The 21005-nt window shown below is 40.0% G+C and overlaps 1 protein-coding gene across 1 annotated transcript; it reads right to left on the bottom strand.

Annotated features, from left to right (window-relative positions):
* Positions 1-839: 839 nt before the first annotated feature.
* On the bottom strand, positions 840-20091 carry c1ql4b (complement component 1, q subcomponent-like 4b). Its single transcript, XM_056386404.1, has 3 exons — positions 19610-20091; positions 17629-19067; positions 840-3301 (listed from the first exon to the last, which is right to left on the bottom strand). Exons 2-3 carry the CDS (start codon positions 18166-18168, stop codon positions 3122-3124), a joined length of 720 nt encoding a protein of 239 aa, XP_056242379.1. The 5' UTR covers positions 18169-19067; positions 19610-20091; the 3' UTR covers positions 840-3121.
* Positions 20092-21005: the final 914 nt, after the last annotated feature.

The raw sequence follows: 21005 nt of genomic DNA, 5'->3' as shown, positions 1-21005 counted from the left end.
TGATGACAAAGTGAAATCAGAATTTTATAAATTTTTGCAAATTTGTTATAAATGAAAAACTGAAATATCATATTGAGATAAGTACTCAGTCCCTCTGCTATGACACTTGAAATTTAGCTCAGGTTACTCCCATTTCTCTTGATCATCTTTGAGATATATCTACACCTATAGACTGGAGTCCACCTGTGGTAAATTCAGTTGCATGGATATGATTTGGAAAGACAAACACCAGTCTATATAAGGTCTCACAGCTGACAATGCATATCAGAGCAAAAACCAAGCCATGACTTAAACCCAAATGAACATTTCTGGAGATAACTGAAAATGGCTGCCCTTCGACGGTCCCCATCCAACCTGACAGATGTTGAGAGGATCTCTAGAGAAGAATGGCAGAACATCCCCAAATCCAGATGTGCAAATCTTGTTGCGTCATACCCAGGAAGACTGCAATCTCTGCCAAAGGTGCTTCAAATAAGTACTGAGTCGAGGGTCTGAATACTTATGTCAGAGATTGTACAGGTGTGTCTGATAAAGTGGCCACTGAGCATATTATTCTGTATCAATGGAGCATCACCAGGGGTATGGCAGGTAGGTTTTGTTGGCTCTTATTTCTAATTTGTGGATGAGCTTTTTTCATCTGTATTTTAATCTATATTGCTAAAATATTGAGATTTTTGCAATCAAAAAACACCATCAGCAATGGAAAGTTATCACAACAGACGTCAGCACCTGCGGAGTCCTTGTTTGAGTGTAACGTATGAGGAGAGAATAAAGAACAATAGGAATGAAGGATAAAGGAAGAGTTGCTTTTACTCTCACTCAGTGACATCAAAATAATCCTGAATTTTCGTTTTTTATTGTGTTTCATGGTCTTCAAGGGCAGAGAAAAATCTATGCTGATTTCATACATAACGAATACACACAACTCAGCTTGCAAAGTACAGTGACAACAATGAATCCTCACTGCTCGTGAACAAAGGTAACAGCGCCAGAGAACACACACAGTAGGATGCAGCATGGCACAGAGGTTATGTAAAGCCACTCAGCAGGAATGTCTGTGTATAATACACAACGTCAGGATGTTTCTTTTTTTCTTTTTTCTTTTTTTTCACAGCACAAGAATGACAAGTTGAATAGAAAGTTCACATCCAAATCTCATCAGGGTACAGTCATGCTATCAGGCCTCAGGGTCGTATCTGTGTCACTCAGGACAACACAGTCTCTGCCGCACATTTTAACAAGTGTATTATTGGACCAACATGAAGCTCTCTTCTTCTAAAACTACAATAGATGTGTTCAAAGGAATTTTACATTTTACCCGTCTAAGCATAATATCATGAAAAAAATAGAATTGTTAAATATAATAATTTGGTTACATCAACATTTTTTATAATTTTTCTTGGATGCAAATTTTGGAATTACACGGTCACATGCTTCTGTTGTTTATTCCCACTGGTGTTTCCCACCATACAGAATGAACCTCAGTCTCCATTTTGGGAGCTTTTATTTACAGCAGTGAGTCACCTCCAGCTATGTACAAAGATTCACAGTCAGTGTCCTCGGTTGGCATCTGCAATTTCATTAGGTGAGGAACAACATTTGCATGGACTTCCTGCGTTTTCATCAGAAATCCTCGTCAGATTGCTGTTTGCATCACGTGGATCAGCTTGCTCATACAGCCCAGATTCAACAAGGGATACTGTCTCATGCATAAAAAATAGAAAATAAAATAGAAAATGTAAGGCACGGAAAATCTATAGGTATGATATATGGCAGTAAAACATCAACAACAGTCACCTGCATTTCAAAAACATCTTCACATGGGTACATTCACGGTAAAATTAAAAGAATAGTTTGACATTTTGGGAAACAGGCTTAATCATTTTCCTGCAGAGAGCTAGATGAGAAGACTGATATCACTCTCATGTCTGTACGGTAAACATGAAGCTGGGGCCAGCAGGCAGTTAGCTTAGCTTAGCATAAAGACTAGAAACGGGGGGGAGGAACAGCTAGCCTTGCTCTGTCCATAGGTAACAAAACCTGCCTGCCAGCAAAACCACAAATTATTTCCCAAAATGTCTAACTGTTTTTTTGTTATATATATTTTCATATATTCACCATACTACCCGCCCTAGATGTTGGGTTTGAGTGTGACTGAGCAGGTGAGGCTGCAGAGGAAGCCTCAGCTCATTAGTAGGACATGATGAGACTCTGTCATAAGCTCTGGCTGAGGGAAAATCTCAAAGCTAAACCTCAATATCGATATACTGTGTGTGTTAAGGGACTGTTACCGACAACTTGACGCCCCCCCCCATCCCCCTGTAACAGGAGTCAGAGATTGTGCAAGTCAAACTAACAGCAACGTGACGCCTTTTTACACCTCAACACAAACTGAAGAGTAAACACACACACACCCACACACACACACACATACACACACACACACACACACACACACACACACACACACACACACACACACACACACACACACACAGGCATGAACACCAACATACAGCACACTGGATTATGATCGTGGTGTTGGCTGTATCATCAGTTGCAATCAATATATTCATGACTTTTCTGGTTTGGTGTCTACGGCCATATTGAAAATCCATCTCACAGTGAAGGCGAGAGGCTGAAGCCAAATACACACACTTCGATTTACAGTCGACATTCAGAGATCGTTTCAGTCGATTTCAGACTGAGATGGTCATCTTGTCTCGGTGTAACAACTGATAGGAGAAGTTCAGTTCATGTGTACACGCCTGTGTGTGTGCGCGTACAAGCCGATGTGTGCATGTGAAACAGATGTTAATCGTGTGTTGTAGCCATGCTTACACATACTGTTCATGGCACAGGTGACACAAGTGTGTGTATCAGAAGTAAATGTTAACTGGTAATATATACAATACTATATTCATTTTTACACAAATTCAGTTCAAACTCTATTTGTTAACTGTGATAATGTTATTTTATGTTTTGTGTACTGAGCAGCATTGAGATGACAAATTACATTATGGCAGCATGGCATGTTAGATGCAGAATGGAGAGGAGACTTTTTGCTTGATTACAGAGAGAGAGAGAGAGAGAGGGAGAGTATATAAATGTGAGTATACTGTCAGTCAGGGTAGATGAGGAAGCCAGAGAAGGTGCTGTATTTGTTGGTGTTTCCCCCATGAACTTTGCCGCCGTCCAGTTGTACACACACTTCGTCCCCCACGTCCAGGTGCAGGATGACGCTGTTTGAGGCATAGTCGTAGTTCTGATCTGCATCTTGAGCGATTGCACTGGCCCTCACCTGAGATAAAGACAAGAGATATGTTTGTAGGCTGCAAAGATGGAAAGCAATATTTAATTATTAGCCACAGGGAAAGCAGATAAACAATATCACGAGTCATGTGTTTATGTGGTTTTCGTGGTCTGTGTTGATGCCGCTGGACGACTGTGGCTTATGGTCTTAACCTGGCATCTTAACCCCTGAGGCACAGAGACATCCCATATGTTATGCTGATATTATATCTTTAATTCTGACAATTTCACACCATATTAGACAAGGATTTTATCCTTCTGTTTTAGTCTAGACTGAGTATACAGCAGTACAGAATTTGATGAGAAAATGCAATTCTCCACACTTTCTGTAATTAGTCTGGAGTTCAAGGTAAAGCTGCTGCACATGTTACAGAAATGAGAGGCAGAGGAAGAGGTTGAGAGCTGGATAAGGTTGGACAGAGGAGGAATGGGTATCAAGTCTTATTTTTAAATTTGTGGTGGTGAAATGACTTTTTCAAACCATATATCTTAAAAATCATGCTGCATCTCAAACTTACAATAATATGTCTATATTTATAGATTATTTTAATATTTAATATTTAATGTAAATTGTTCTTCTTTTTTTGTTGTTTCCTTTTTGTTCGGAATTTTGCAATAAAAATTAAATTCATATAAATAAATATGATAAGGAAAATAAATGAATCACAGGTTTTTCAAATGGCTTGATCAAGAACATACATTACTGTGTATTGGACGTGAGCGATTTTCACTGGCCAGTTTCCAATATTTCATTATGGGCAAACCGATTTATTGGTCTCAAATACCTGTATATACAAGTCTGTTCCCACAATCCCCTCTTCTCTTATTTAAATCACTGCTCCTTTCTTATTGCCCCAAAACATTAATCATCACCTGCAGTTGAGACATGTTTCACCACGATCATCTAAAAGTTAATGATGGCAGAAATATGCATATCTATGTTCCACATGAAGAAAGCAAGTATAACGCAATCCAGTGATGTTCAATGCACATAAATGATAGAATCCCAAATATTACAGAATAATCCTAGTAATAACCAACCATGTGACATGTTTTATATATAAAGGCTGATGATTCTAATAGGTTTATCTTTTTCATCTGTTCACTTTATCTGGATGTAACCGGTGCCATTTTATTTCCTGTTTCACTCTGTGATCTCGGTGTAATGTCATCAGTACAGATGCCTTCCTGTCCACTGGGTAGATAGATGAGATGTGCAGTGATTTTTGGCCTCAAACCTCCATCTGTGGGCACAACCTTTCTTAGTCGCTATCAATTTTTCCAGAGGATTGTTGATCTCACACCTGATCCACCTGTTGCAGAGAGGAGTCTGATAGGGATTGCTAGGGTGGTATCAGGGAAGACATCAGTTCATTTGTCAAGCAATTACAACAAATATAGTGAATGCACACACATACGCATATTGACTGCTGATATATGGACATGGACTGATTAAGTTGTTAGTTTTTACAGTTTCAGTTCTTATTATTATTTCACTGGTATTCAGCTTTGCAAAGTCATGTTACACTTGTATATACAGTATGCATACAATGGTTAAAGACCTTAAGGTATATCAGCAACCTGTTTGCATACAGTTGCCATTGAGTTACACATTATGCTTTCACTCGGAGTCATGTTTCTGTCCACCAGATGAATGTAAGTCCAATATTTTCTCTTCTTTTGGTTCCGCTTTTGGTCTTAACCACATACTGTATTTAAGATACATAGCCACATACATAGACATAGCCTCTGTGACGTAGCCCACCGGTTTCTGAAGAGCGGTTTTGAAGCCCTGAGTGGGCTGCTCAAAGAGGAGGCATGTGTGGGGCTGCGACTTGTTGCATGCCGGTTTGTGGCAAGTAGATATGCTCACCCACCTGTCAGTCAAAGCGGCACGCCCACGATTATGCATAACTTTAAGCCTTTTTAAATAGGTGAATTATATAAAACCAACCAGCCTCTAGTGGCCATTCTTTGGTGTTGGCTTCATTTTTCAGCCCTGGAGGTTGCTGCTTGGTCTAACTACCTCCTGGCTGCTAAATGCTCCACTATGCTCACCAGCCAATCACTAGGTGTGTAAAAGTAAAGTAAAAACCAAAACAATGAGCTGAAAGGCTCTAAAGTGCTTTGCATTGTTGAGTGGAGCTACAGAGTTTCACATTACATACAGTCATTTGAGCAATTGTTTTTAGAAAGATATTGATTCATTATAGCAGCTTTAATTATGAAGAATCTAAATTACATTTACAGGGTGTGAGTCAGTGGCTCATGTCAAGCTGAATTCCAATTAGCATTTTAAACAGATTTGACAAACATCATCATTATATTTGATTTTTCAAACAAACATGAGAAAACGAAAGAGCTCCAAAGAAACAGAGACTACAGGAAATTCAATCAACCGAACTGAAATCTTTTTGAAATAAAAAAAACAACAACTAATATATTGAATGCTAAACATGGAGAAAGATGAACAGAAACCATGCTGTAGCCTCAAAATTACCAAACGATGTAATCAACACCCCTACAACACAGTTACCACAAGACCTTGACATTATATATACATTATATATACATTCATAAAACTGGCATTAATGGCTGCCATCCAGCAATTGCTGGTATTCACAGCTGACACAGTAGGATGCATTATCTGGTGTGAGGACTACAGAACCTGGAGCAATTCCACAATTTTAAAAAGTGGTACGGTCTGATGAGTCATTCTTCACAATTTGATCTGCATCTGGACAGGTTTATGTTGGGAGGAACGCACTCTGATTAAACATGATGCTGGGTCTGTAATGGTATGACCAGCCATTTAAAAGGAAGTCGTTCCATCTGACGATTACTGTACATGTTTACATACCAGAGAACAAATATCACACCTCTAAGTGAGGATCCAAGAATAATGCTCCCATAGTTGCAATTAAGAAGAGGTTTCATGAGGACCAGGGTGAAGTCAAACACCTGCAGGAGCCTGCACAAGCACCAGATTTAATGTCATGTTACTCCCATCCTCATGTAATTGGAGTTCCTTTTCTAGACGCTCCAAGTATCCCAGGATTTAATTGAGTACACTCCAAGTTGAGAAAGCAGCTGATTGGATGAAGAGTAGTGCATCCCAGGTAATTATCTATTATTAATTATATAATGATTATATAATTATATTATTTTGTCCACTGTCATTCTAAGATCCAAGTCCAAAGTTGTTTTCGCAGCCAGCGAGCAAATCTCCTCATAATAAATTGTGCCATCATTGGGTAAGTAACCGACTATTCATGCAGACGATCCATTTAATAGTAGAAAATAAAGTACACAAGCGCATACATATTAATGAATGCAAATATGATACCCTCACTCCATCCTTGTCTTCTGCTCTGGGTCTGGGTCTGACTAAGGATATGGTCCATCATCTCCACCAGTCATCAAGCCTCCCTGGCTGCCTTGTGATCGCTAAGACAAATAAAATGAGACTAAAAAACCCATTTCCTCTCATCCTCCATCAGATAATGAGTTTCTTTCTTCCTTTTTTTTTAGGAATCTTACAATTATCAATTTGACTCACTGCGTTTCTCTATACAAGCATTTCTTCCATGTAGAAAAGGTGAACATTTTTATTCTGCTCCTTGAGACAGAAATTAATCGATACATTTCCTTTGTTTTAATTCAACTCACATCACTCCATTAATTGTTGTCTCTCCCTCCACACCTCACGCCCCTTCCATCATCCCTCCCCCATTCTCCACCCCATCTCTATCTCTTCATTCTGCACCCATCTATCCATCTTTTTGTGTCCTTACACTCCAATGAGATGCAGGTCACGCACACATTTTCTCTCCCCCACCATGGCAGTGTTGGCGGGAGCAGCAACTAAGTGTGTCCCTGTCCGGCCTAAATCGGATTGATTAACGGCATGCTGCTGTGGCAGGTCTCCTGAGGACCCTCCTCAACCCCCACCCACCCCCCTCTTGCCTCCTTCCCCATCCCCTCCTCACAACATCCCTCACCCCTCCCTGCCGCCAGATGCGGCAGGGCAGGCTATACATGGCTGCAGGCTACGGTAATTGGTAGTCGGACAGCCATGGCAGCTCCTCGCCTAATAGGTCCGACTCCTCAATAACTCCATACAATCACAATAAATAGGGGCACAGGATAGGCTACAGTGGTCAAATGGGCTCATGAAATACTAGCAGGAGGTCAGGATAAGATCCTGAGCAAACACACACACACACACACACACACAAAGAGAAAAGAGAACACACACTCCAGGTCTTTCCACATCTCGATAAGAGCAGTTCTCTTTCCTCTTTGTTTTTTTATGAATCTCAAGTGAACACCTGAGAAAAACTGCGCAGCATATAGGACATTTTGTTATTTTATACTGTTAAGACTGCTCTGCACTGAAGGGACTGCACAGCTCCCCTGAGGAGACCTAATAGGTTTTCGGAAAAATATAACAGCAAAGAGAATCTGACATCTTGTACATCCAACATCTGTCTACATGGTTGAACGGCATGATTCCCCTGACAATATGTTCAGCTGAGTTAGAAGCTGACAGGCTGCTGTAACTTGCTAAGAGTACAGTATAGGATTACAATTAAAACTGGTTTACCTCTCTATGTGTGCAAGGACAACAACATCACAAGCCCTCATTTTATAATAGCTCATCACGCTGCTGGGTTCTTCCTACCTGAATCGCCCACGTTTAAGGGTCATAACAAAAGTTGCCGCAGTGATATTCACACCATGTCATTGAAATGGCCTTTTAAACATGAACATCAGCTAATTATATTTGCCAGCCAAAAGGACACAATGTTATTTATGGCTTTTTATGGTTGACGTCCTTATGAGATACACAGGTTTACTTCGCCTCGACTCAGACAGTGTGAAGATGCTGACATTTAATATCTTACATTTATGATTAATTCTTGGTTACATTCTCCTCCTATATTCCTATATATACAGAAACCCAGTGGATAAGTTAGCTATTTTATACATCTTATGCACCTGTTTTCAAGAGTGTGACATTTTAAATATTATCAGTCATCATCAATATTATGAAGTATAATGAATTAAATGTCATCTGAGGAATCTGCAATAAAACAGAGAGAAAAAGACATGAACATAATTTACAGTGATTAAATCTAGAACTTTAACCATTTGTACATTACACTACATTTATCTTAAAACTGTACACATTATTATTATTATTATTATTATTATTATTATATTATATATATATATATATATATATATATATATATATATATATATATATATATAATATTATTATTATATAATTGTTGTTATTGTTATTATTATTAATATGATATATTATATTATGATTTAATGATTTAATGATAAGTTCTACTTCTACTCCACCACATGATAGGGAAATAGGGAAATATTGCACTTTATATTGCACTGCATTCATTGGACAACTGTAATAATAAGTAACTTGTCTGATTAAAATTTGACAATTACAAAAAAAAACGGTTAAATTAAAATTAGTTCTGCCTCGACCAGCAACAGTAAAATGCTTCTTATGCAATGATGCATCAAGATTAATGATGCTATAATCTAAGTTGTGATATGTTCATTAAGAACGGCCATTTTTCTACAAAACAAGTAGTTTTACTGTGATACTTAAAGTAAATTCACTGTTAAATCACACAACTTGATCTTATTTTCAAAAAATGGGGAAAGTAAGTAAATGTAATTATTACTAGGTATTTCATTCATTTTTGATGTCAATACAACAGAAAAATGGCAAGTGAACTTTACTTGTTCTCTCTGTGTGCTGGTAACAGTAACTCAAAGTGAGGCCTTTACTTCTTTGGTTCTTTTGCTCAAGCTCAGGATCTGAAAACATCCTCCACCTCTATGAAAAACATTGTAATATCTCGGACCAGGCCGAGCTGCTCACATTGCAGAGCGCTGTGACACTGAAACCAGCACAGAGGAATCTGCAGGTTCAGCTGCTGTCAGTAACAATCACTGGGAAACCTTGTTTTCTTAAAGTGGGCAGGAGGCACTGGGGCTTTGGGAGTGAAAACAAGAGGGAAAGGCAAATCAGGATTATTGTCAACAGTGGCGGAGATTGATAGCGACAAGGGAGTGAATTTCTGTCTGTTGGCCCAATGCTGTTCTGACTTGATCTGCTGCTGTTGGGGAGAAGGGAGACCCACGGGACAATAGAGAAGATTACACTTCCTCCACTTTTCATTAGGGGGGCGACATTAAATGAGGAGAGAGAGACAGAGAAAGGTGGGGGAGAGAGAAAGAGAGAGAGGGAAAATTGACAGTACAGAAATAATTCACTAAAAGTGTTAAATGCTCAATAAAATCTACATTTTCAGTTGTGTGCCACTGATTTGTGTGACATATTTAAGGGCGGACATGCTGTATTTCAAATTTTATTCCGCCAAAGATCTTCATCATTTTTATGTATATCGAGCCAATTTCAAACTTTGCCTCAGAGAAAACTGAAGGAAGGAGGGCATGGGGTAAGGAAAAAAGAAGGATAAGCAGTGAGAAGAAGGGTGTGGAAGCAGAAATTTGGATAAGGACACACAGACGGGAAAGCAGCTGCATGCACTTTAGCAGTCTAAGCACAGGATTCGAGTAAAGGAAGCCAAAGTTTAGAGGGGCTTTGAGTAATGGGGAGGGAGCCTGTTGGATAACAAACTGATCAAGCATGCCTATTTCAGAGGAGAGGGGGAGGAGTATGAATGAGGTTGGGGAGGTGGGCTGTCCGTGCAGTGTGTTGTTTTTTCGGTTTTGTTTTGTTTCGCAGTGGCGCCTTGATCCTCTGGTAATAAAACTGACAGGATTCATTCACTGTGATGTACAGACCTCTCAGAGCGGAGCGAGGCGATTGAGACGGGGCGTCTTAAACTTACCTGGGGGACCTCTGAGGGTGAACTGAGAGAGAGAAGAAGGGCAATTGAAATGGCCCTTTTTTTTTTTTTTGTAAAAAGCTGCTGTGTTCTCTCAGCCTCCATCCATGTGTACCGGCCTGAGGTATCCTGTTTCTATACCCTGGTCCACATGTAACTCTTCTCCTGCACTGCAGACTCACACTCTAATTGGCATACTAAATGCTAATATTTTGCCATGACACTCAAGACCCAAGGTGTCAAGATGTTGATTAGAAAGTCTCTAATTGGCTCTACCCTGAAACCTTTGAGGGGAGAGGAGATGCCTTAATTGGATATAAATGGGTTCTGTGGAAAGTCTACCTGCAGAGCATCAGCTAGAGCAAAGCTTCAGCTCTGAAGTTAAACTATGCTATTCCTTTATATGACATATTGTTGACTGTCTTACCTGCTGTGGATGCGCAGTATGCGACAACACAAACGGCAATACTCAAAAGCAACTAACTGCCAAACGCTCATCATTCATCATATAAAATGTGTCACAGGTCAGAAGTTAATATCCATCAAATTCTGATATATCTACTCTTAAAAACATTAATATTCCAGAATACATATTGGTTCAGCCATTATCTAACACTGTGAAAACCTGAGGTTTATAAAAGAAAAAAAAACCCCTGCTTCCTTGATGAGGAGAAATAATGATATAATGGGAAGGCAAAAGGAAAGCACAACAAAGGCATGACAAAAACACCGTAACAACTAGCCAACCAGCCTTTAGTCTGCAGAATATAATGACTTAGGCCATTATAACAGAAACATATAGTTAAATAATGGCTGTGTGCATGAACATTCATATAAATGTGTGTGTTCTTGAAGAAAAAGACAAGCAGAAGAAACAAGGGCAGGCAGCAGGGTATGGAAGAGGATTCTTTCTATTTGCTCTACATGAAATGCTGTCTGAAAGGACAGACTTTTATCCCTTATCACGAAATGTTAACCATTATCATTGTGTCAGACACCAAAGCAATGCAACGCACAAAAAAATTCTTGAGCATGAATTATTCTACCAACACACACACAACTGTTGGGGAGGGGGGAAAAAATGGAATCCGAAAGTACCAAAATAAAATGAATTTGAAACTGTCTAATGAAGTGCCGCATGAGGTCCACACTGACACCTTGCCTGACATACTGTAATTAGCAGCTTCCACCTCTTACAGTAGCCACATCACACCTACCTTCTGGAGGCGAGCCATTTCTTTTTCTCCTAGTTCAGTCCCAGCTTGTCATCACCACAACTTTTAAGTGGTGTATTTAATTATCAAATTAGCTCATATACCTCATTAGTTAAACCGTTATATTGCCACCGAAACCTCGGGTTTCAGTTGGAGTTACATGAAAAAACAAACAAACAATGATTTGTCGAGCTTTTGTAATAATCATAGTGAAAATAATTTGTTTGCAAAATATTGTCTTTGCTGTTTGTCGCTTATTATTTCGCTCGCTCATCTCTCACAATATAACCAATACACTATATGCACCTTCATCAGAACCTGCATCTGTTTCTCTTACCTGTGCACTTTTGATGCACCTTTAATTCAAAGATTCATCCTCCACTTTTAATTGATCTTCTAACCTTCACACCTCACATTGTCCAATCAGAGCATTTTGTTGGGCTTTAATAAGGCACCGCTTTGTCCACCAGTCCAGTATAGGTCAGATCCAAGCTAATGCCACTGCCACAAAATGAGGTTACCCAGTGTCAATAGATGAGATACTGAAATGCTACTACGACACTGATGTCATCAAAACTACAGTGTGTGTGTGTCTGTGTGTGTGTGTGTGTGTGTGTGTGCGCGTGTGTACACTACAGACCGACTAACTGACCAACTCAGATTCACCTATATTGGACCAGCTATAAATATTCATACTCCCACTCCATGCTCATCACTGTAAAGGGCAAAGTACATATTGGTGGTGAATTATATATCTTTTGAAAAGGTCACCTACCTCAACACCAATCTTTTGATGATTTATGGGACACTAGGAGTGAAGAGGATTCTCTGAATTGAGACATTCAGCTCTGCAAACTTGGTTTAAACTTGCTGATCCGTTACATGTTGAGACAATCATTTAGCAAAACGAGAATCCAGGATGTCTGATTTGTTTCATATATGTCAGTCATGTGTCTGATTACACTGCTTTATCCCCTCTCCTCAACTCCTCCCTCCAAGGAGGACAGAGGACGCTATATGTTTCCTTTTTTTCTCATCCTCCTGTGTCCTTTCTTCTGCGAATATCCATCCATCTCTCTCTCTCTCCCTCTCTGTCAGCCCACTTGTCTGCATCCTGCCTGTCTCTGCAGTGATCTCTCCCCAGGATGTGTCTTATTCTCAGCTCCCTTTGACAAGACGTTGATCAACACCATGCATATCAGTCTGACAATACACACACACCCACACACGCATGCACACGTACACACACATCTAACCATGCCGTGAGATACACCATAGACAGACACAGCAGACTTTAAAGGACCAGATCAACATTTGGGAGAAAGAAAAAAAAAAAAATCACTTTCGATGCCAGTCTTACAGTAAATATGTAGCTGGAGCCTGTTAGCTTATTTTAGCATAATAATTCAGAACATATCCTAAAACTTAAACTGCAAATTGTTGTCTTAACACTACAGATTAAACAAACAAGGTATAACATGTTAAATTGTAGTGTTGGGCAGTAACACAGTAATAAGTACTTCAACAATGTTTATTAGTGGTAAGTGGATTTTGTTACATTCGGACATTTCAGGCTAGCTGTTTCCCTGGCTGCCAGTGTTTGTGCTATGCTAAGCCGCTGGTTCCTGCTTGATATTTTCCTCACAGACATGAGAGTGGGATCAAATTTCTCATCTTAACTTTTAGCAAGAAAGTAAATAGGCATATATAAGTGCATTCCTTTACTCATAAATGTTCTCACTCATTATCCAATTATCACAGTGAGTGAATGTCATCTCCCAAAGCTGGACAGAGTGAGCAGAATAACCATTTAGAAAGAGTGTTACAGTAATAGTAAGGAGTAATTTGCTGTTGAATGTCTTTACAGTCTCTCAATTGACAAACTTTTTCAATATTATCCTCAAGGTTTTTCTCATTGACCTGGCTGGTTCACTTTGCTCCCAGAGCACTTGTCTATTCACAGAAAAAAACAGCGAGTGCAATGAAACTGTGAGGGCAAGATCAGCACTGAATTGGGTTAAATAATTTAGTTGATGGAAAAGATAATTAATGAGGAAGGAGTCAATAGCCAGTGGACGGTAAAAGTATGTGTGTGTGTGTGTGTGTGTGTGTGTGTGTGTGTGTGTAAAGGAGGGGCACAGGTGGGGGGAGAAGATCTCATCTAAAGGCTATGAAAGATTTAACAGCAGGAGAAGACAGGAATGACAATGTCTGTGAAGACACGCAACAAACCAAGTCCTCCAATTATATCTGGCATTTAACTGTCTGTCCTCTTTACTCTGCACTTTACGCACATCCCATCACATCAATGAAATGAGGAATAACTATTTTTATGGACTTGATCAGTCACATAAAAGATCTATAATGATGTATGTATTCTGAGCAGAGAACTCAAAAACATTAGAACAGATGTCAGTGAAAAATACAGATGCCCATCGATCTGGTGCGGAGAGGCATTTCAAGATAAGACATTTTCCTTGTTTCCTCCAACTATAGCACATTTCCAATGTAAAAACCACTTTGCACTTTGATGCAAATTTTATCATTAACTTGGTGAATTTCTAAATGTATTAACTTTTTTGATAACACATTAATCATCTCAGTCATTTTTCAAGCCAAAAGTCCAAATTATCTCTTTCTTCATCATCTCAAATGTGAGGATTTGCTGCATTTCTCTATATCATATTATTGTTGAGTTTTGGAGAGTTGCTCAAGTAAAACAAGCAATTAGAAGATGTTGCCATGGACACTGATTAGCATTTTTTTGCTATTTTTTTTTTATGTATATTTAACAGATTAAAAGGTTAATCAATTCATCGGGAAAAGAATCTGTAGATTCATCATTTATGAAAAAGCCCTACTTTGAAATCTGCATCTGGATCTAAATCTGCACAAAATACACATTGTGATGGGAAATCATGGTAACACTCACATGCCACATTTTTACATACATTTAGTAGGTCATGAAAAATTGTGTAAATACTCTTGAAATCTGGCAGTGCTAATAAATGTTTTAAAAATAAACTGGATCGGCACCAAAAATGTATGTGTTCTTTCTAGGCCCATGGCAAATCTTTGGCCAGATTTTAATCTGTTGATATGTTTTTGACATATCAAGCTAGCTAACAAACAAAAAGACCTGGTGAGCATGGGTGGTGCAGGGAGAAAGCTCCTGTCCATGACTGCAATGACAGTGAGTTTGATTCCTTGAGCAGACCCAGTGATGAACTGTTCGTTGTTGTTGGCAACATCTTAGCCTTGTTGCATTGCAATGAATGGTGGTAAAGTCAATGAGGCCAGAGGTACTAGTGACTCCTACGGGTTGGGCAGTAGTTTAGCGTGAACCTCAGCTAACAGCAGCATTAGCAAGAGAAAGTGACAAAGACATTCAAAAACATTCAAAAGTCGAATAAAACATGAAGCCTGATGGTTTAGACTCATGCTACATAACCTCAACATCCAAGGTTGAATTCTAGACGTGGATTTGTCATATATACTGTAAAATAAAAACGAAATACCAAAAAATAAATTTACAAAGAAGCATGATGGCTATTACACATACTGAAGAACAATATGTAACAGAGAAGAATTAGGAATTAGGAAAAAGGTTGCCATGCTAACTGTTCAGCTACTCCCCTGCCATATTCTTACTGGTCCACATACTGTAAAAGTATTTTAAGATGGAGATTCAGCAAAGCACATCAGTGAACAGCAGCCTAGCTGGGTGATGGTCTGCTCAGCATGATATTGCTGTCAGCTCATGTGCTGTTTGAATTATGTGTAGAGAAACCACCGTCGTACCATCAAACACTCTGTTCAGTTTGACTTGGCTTGTAACAATGCAAAGCATGTTTTTTCTTCTTCTCTGGTAATCCCCAGGATGTCACTCTTCTGTTCTGCAGCACACATGTCAGAATCAGAGTTCCTCAACAGAGTGAGGGCTTAGTACTTCAAGCTTGTCACGGATCTCCAGATGGAAGCGTTCAAGGCTTCTTCCAGGCATTTATACTTGTTTATTTATTAGTGTTAAAGCCAGAGTTCCTCAGAGGACAGTAGCCAGCTGTTGCATTTTGGCTTTGTTCCACCGAGACGTGGAGGATTGTTATCCTCTTGATCGCTTGGCTGTCAATCTCTCTCTCGCTCCCTCTCCCTTTGTTTGCAAGTTGTACAATTAATTACAGTTTTGTTTTGTTTTTTTGCTTTCGGGGGGGGGGGGGGGGGGGTGATAGTTCTTCTCTATACAAGAGTTGGGATACAGCATGAGTCCTTTTACTTTAATCTAGACAGCATTTAGATTTATTTCTGGTATTTTTTACGAAACCTTTGCTTTTGATGTTTCTATAAAATATCATTATTATTCTACTGTTAAGAACCTAGGCTACTTTTTCATCATGCTAAGAAACTGAGTGATAGTCAAACTATTACACAATAACAGCAACACCTGGGCACTGCAATGCAGCAACAACGGCAACTTGCAACCCAAAAATGACATTTGTTTACGTTCAATGACAAAACCCTCTAGTGGTTGTGGGAATAAGTACTTTTGTCAAGATTGAACAAGAATAAAAAAGTAAATAGAGTAATATTGTTACAGTGTTTCTTTTGACCATGACTGCAAACATTACAACGTCAGTGGCTTGTAAATGGCTTTATTTTCAGTGATTTGCAAAGGTTTTTGGAAAGCACAGACATATGATGTCATTGTGCTGACATCAGATCAGAGAACACTTACAGACATAAGTCTAAAGGGAAATTACAATCAGGTATGGCAGTTGCCAAGAACGCTGTATCTGAGAACATGGCAGGAGTGGAGCTCATTCGTTGGTGAACCGTTTTACGTTTTGCTGTTTCTTCAGTTTCACACGGGGTCTGTAAAGACGGTGGACAACCCTATCCCTCTCGTCGTCTCAGTAAAAACTCATGATCAGCTCAAAGCTTGTTCTTGAGCTTTTATTTAATTATATAAACTGTTATTGCTACTGTTGGCTGAAAGGTGTTAATGGTTTAGTCCACTCCTGCACTCGGGTGGACAGAAGTCATTTCTCTCCATATGCTGTAAATGTGCTGAGACTGATGAAGCAGTCATGTCGTTACAAAGCAGGCTACAAAATAGGAAGGAAAGAAAAATATCAAGGGTGGCAGTGTGTCAGACTGGTTTCATATTATAATAGGCAGCTTGCTGATGAATGAAGCAGCATTGTCCTGAGTTTGAGAAACCGCCAGAGAGTGAATCGGCTGCTGCTCCATCATCACCATCTTCTCATGTTACTGAGGATGTCTGACAAGCTGAGCTCATTAGGTGCAGACTAAAAGTCATTTCATACAGTCGTTTTCAGCAGTTTACACTAAGAGGAGATTTACAACATCATCAGAGAGTAGTCTGTTTCATTGTACATTATTGTACAGCATTATTCAGTATGACTATCCGTATCAAGACAAGTCTGTCAGTTTGAGAGCGATAGGGTTCAGGTTTAATACGCGGGCTACCTGTTTCATATACTTATGTGTGTACTTGTGTCTTTAGGTTTCTATGGTTTTATTATGTGAGACCTTGATTATTAATGCTAATTCTTTCATTATGAAATGCAGTAGAAGAGTAATCCTTTCTGAGGGTAGGGACCAGAGTAAGATGTATTTAAGATGTAAATAATCTTTTGTAATACTCTCACAGTGAAAGCTTCACATAGTAATTATAGTCAGTTGAGAAAGGAGGGTGAAATGAGTTTATAGAGTTTTTAGATTGAATAGACTTCATTTTCACTTCATTTAAAACACCTTGTTACGTATTTTCATGATAACCACGATAAATGCATGAGCTTACACTTGTTGATTTAGTTATTCGTACAGGAGAGGCAGTGGATTATTGAACTGTATATGTACGGGGCCCAGATGTTTGTGCAGCGCCCCTGGTTACAATCTGTGTTTAATCATTTAATTTGGTTTACTTCTTGTTCTCCTGTATGTTGTATGTTGTCCTAGGCTGAATTATAAAATTGCTGCTTTTATCATGTCCACTGTCTGTGACACAGAGTGATATTGGACCAAACTCTGTGGGCCTACATAAACTGTGCACAAGTTTTTCACCAATACATTTTTGGTTGCTTTATAGTTGCAGACCCAGCCTTTGTGTCAAAAGGCCAAACACTCATATCACAAGTTCAGAGAGACACTTCAGACACACAATCACTCCCACCTAAACCCACACTCACCTGTCCGTTCTTCTTCAGGTCAGCCCACATGCTCGTCCCATCACCACCTCTCATCAGGACATGGTAGGTGAAGTAGTAGATACCTGGCAGAGGGCAGGTGAACTTGCCGGTACCGGGCTCATAGTAGTTCCCTACGTTGGTCACCACGTCATCAAACTTTAGTATTTCACTTCCTTCGTGTTGTTTCCGGAGGCCGGCGTAGAAGGCGATCTTGGGGCTGTAGAAAGAGGGGCCATAGCCACCGGGTCCAGGCCCAGGTGGACCAGGTGGGCCAGGCTTGCCGGGCTCCCCGGGAGGCCCTTTAGGACCTGGAGGACCAGGAAGTCCAGCGCTCCCTCTAAACCCTTGTTTTCCCCTGCGGTTTGGGAAGTCTGGGGGCTGAGGGGAGACGGCTGTCAGCTCTCCCTGTGGGGGGGTGAAAGTGTCACACACCATCTTGCAGCTCCCAAGCATCTCGTAATGTGTGCCCCCTCCTCCGGACCCTCCCCCTTTGGTGGTGTGGACCAATAGGGGAATGGCCACCAACAGGACCAGGACCATGGCCACGCCGACTCCAGCCCCGATGACACGTTTTTTTCGGCTGAGCCGGGAGGCGGCCAGCGTGAGGAAGTCCTCCTCCCCCTTAGCTGGAATGGTTGTGCCGGCCAGGCTGAACTCTGGGTAGAGAGTAACTACTGGATCGAGAAGGTGGAGGGTAAAAATGTGTGACTGTGTGGGGCAGAGAAAAGAAATGGGGGCTATTCTAGGAGCAGGACAGGCAAGTCTCAGACAGGAACAGGAAAAAAAAAATCAGCAGTCTGGGGGAGAATAACAAACAGATTTTTCCATTTCTTGATGTTCACCACATTTGTTTTGTATCCTTTTATTTTTCAGTTTCCTCTGGCTGACCGTGTCTGTGGGCTTTCAACCTAATTAAAGATAAAACATCACCCTTCAGGCCAAAAATAACAAATATTTTAAATGTCTTTGTCAAAAATGAGCATCACCATTGAAATGTTAGGATTTTAGGCAACCGCTGTTTTCTTAAATCCAGCTCTGTGGTTGTGGAAGCTCCAGTGAAAAGCTTTCAGTTGCTCAGGCAGAGAGCTGTCAGGTGGGGTCTACAGTATTCCCACTGGAGTTCATCTCACCCACCACATGCGGGGAAGGGCGCTTTACTTGTCTGTCCAGCAATGAGAAGAGAAGAACGAGGAAAGTGCTAAATCTCCTCTCTTTTCTCTCTGTATATCTGTTGTTTAAAGGAGCCTGGATTTGATTTAGATCAGCAGTCTACTCCTCCATTCAAAGGATGGTTTCGTTACAGGTCATAAAAGGCAAATTCTGAAGAAAGGGCAGGCCAAACTGCGATGAATGTGGGCACCCGTGTTTTAAAAGCAGCTTGGATGAAGCAGAAAACATTTTATCACAGCATCAGAGCAAATCACTGAATCTCTTGCAATCTAGAAGGAAAAGAAAACACATATACACACGTATAATAAAATAAGCAGTCATGGACAAACAAAACCAAATCCCCTATTATATTTGAACTTAAAATGTAGAGGAAATTTAGCAAACAAAGCATTGGAATTTGTATAATATAAATAATTTAAATCTGTTCTTAGCAATTTAAAATAAACAAAAATGTGACAGACAACATACGGATTTGTCATGATGCCTTAGGTTTATTTAAACATCTCTGTTGTTATTTATAAAGGGAACAAAATGGGAAACCTCAGTAATTTAATAATCAAATGAACTCAGTTGATTGCTAGGTGTTGATATTATTACAGGCCTACATTGATTATGGTCTACAAACTCAGACAGTTTTTAAAAAAGCACAAACACTACATATCATACATAACTCAAAAATTCCAGTAATTTCCCTTTAATCAAAATGGTCACTTACATTTTAAGCACTCGTCCCGATTTAATCAGAACAAGAGGAAATAATGATCTCACAAGCAAACGTTTGAGAAATTCATGCAAAATGACATCAACTTACTAAGATTTTTTTTTTCTCTTTCTCCTCTGCTTCTTTCTTCCTCCTCCAGCCGGTGTTCAGAGTCTTTTCATGCTGCGGGTTCAGATGGAAACGCCGCAGGAAAACTGGTCCAGGACTGGAATGAAATCCTCCACAGACTGACTGAGCGCTTCCACCGTGAAGTTGCGCCGCGGTGCAAACTCAGAGTCCCACTAATATTTGAACTTGCAGCGTCTCATTCAGGAGTCCTGCGCGGTGGCTGGACAGCACTGTCCGAAATGCTCACGGCAGCCCGAGCAGACACGGAGGATTTTTTTTTTTTTTTTTTTTAATGAGGAGTAACAACAACACAATTCAAAGTCTCGTAGCGCTCCCTCAAGTGAAATTACATATTCTGACCAATTACTTTTGCAGACTTCCGACGTGCAGACATCCCGCTGCAGAGCGACTTTATTTGCTGAGCAACAGTTCACTCACTTGTTGTATTTTCCGTCCTGCTTCTCTTCCCTCAGTGTCTGCTTACTACTGCTCCCCCGCCCTCCCTCCGTAACACACACACACACACACACACACACACACACACACACACGTTCAGATGCAACATCCCATCCTGCATGTGACCTTTTCACAAATCAAATGACTACATCTGTTTAATAGTTTAATCAAAGGATGTCGTTTTCCCTTCAAATATTGAAGATTTATTTGCAACACAGTTAGGCTGTACAACCAAAAAATTACTGTAATAATATTCATAGTGTGACTGTCTGCTCTTTGGTGGATTTAGAGTTTCCATGTTTGACATTACACATTTGAATTACTTTAATAGAGGTATCATTTCAAGTTTTGATTTTTTTTTTTGTTAGAGATTTTCATAATTATCTCCTGAAATGTAAACTGGGATGCCTCAGCAGTTCTTCATGTGTGCAATGCTCCAGACAGCAGATCGCTTGAGGAACTGTGTAGCTAGCTGCTATATCCTTGTTGTACCAAATAAAGATTTTCAAGTATGAGTGAAACAGAGCTACCTGTGGAGCTGTGTTGGGGAGAACAACAGGTGTGAAGACACTGAAGTGTGAGCACAAAACGTGGGCTATAGATGTGAGACTGACACACATCATGCCGGATAGTGAAGTGAAAAGGATGAGGTGAAAGGAGGAGAGTGGTGTTCTCGGGGTTTGTTGTCAATGTCTGTATTTCTGTAGCTTTCAGACCTCGTTAGAGATGAAAGATGTATCACTGCTGACAACCCCCCCCCCCCTCCTCCTCCTACTACCGGTCTCTTTCTTTTCCTTTCTCTCTCCCTGACTTTATATTTATAGCACTCCTAAATTAATTGATTCTCAAATTGGACATTGTTTTTATGTTGTCATATATGGGAGTGTGTATGGCAGCTATGCTAAATAAGGGATAGTTTTCA

Source organism: Seriola aureovittata, chromosome 2 (assembly GCF_021018895.1).
Source record: "Seriola aureovittata isolate HTS-2021-v1 ecotype China chromosome 2, ASM2101889v1, whole genome shotgun sequence".
NCBI classification, from domain to species: Eukaryota; Metazoa; Chordata; class Actinopteri; order Carangiformes; family Carangidae; genus Seriola; species Seriola aureovittata.
The sequence above is the reverse complement of the archived record's forward strand: the minus strand, read 5'-3'. Positions and strand labels throughout refer to the sequence as shown.

Coding starts and splice junctions, on each gene's coding strand:
- c1ql4b (XM_056386404.1), bottom strand. CDS start 18,168: ATGGTCCTGGTCCTGTTGGTGGCCATTCCCCTATTGGTCCACACCACC. Junction 3,302..17,628: donor ACCTGAAGAAGAACGGACAG/GTGAGTGTGGGT, acceptor TCTTTATCTCAG/GTGAGGGCCAGTGCAATCGC.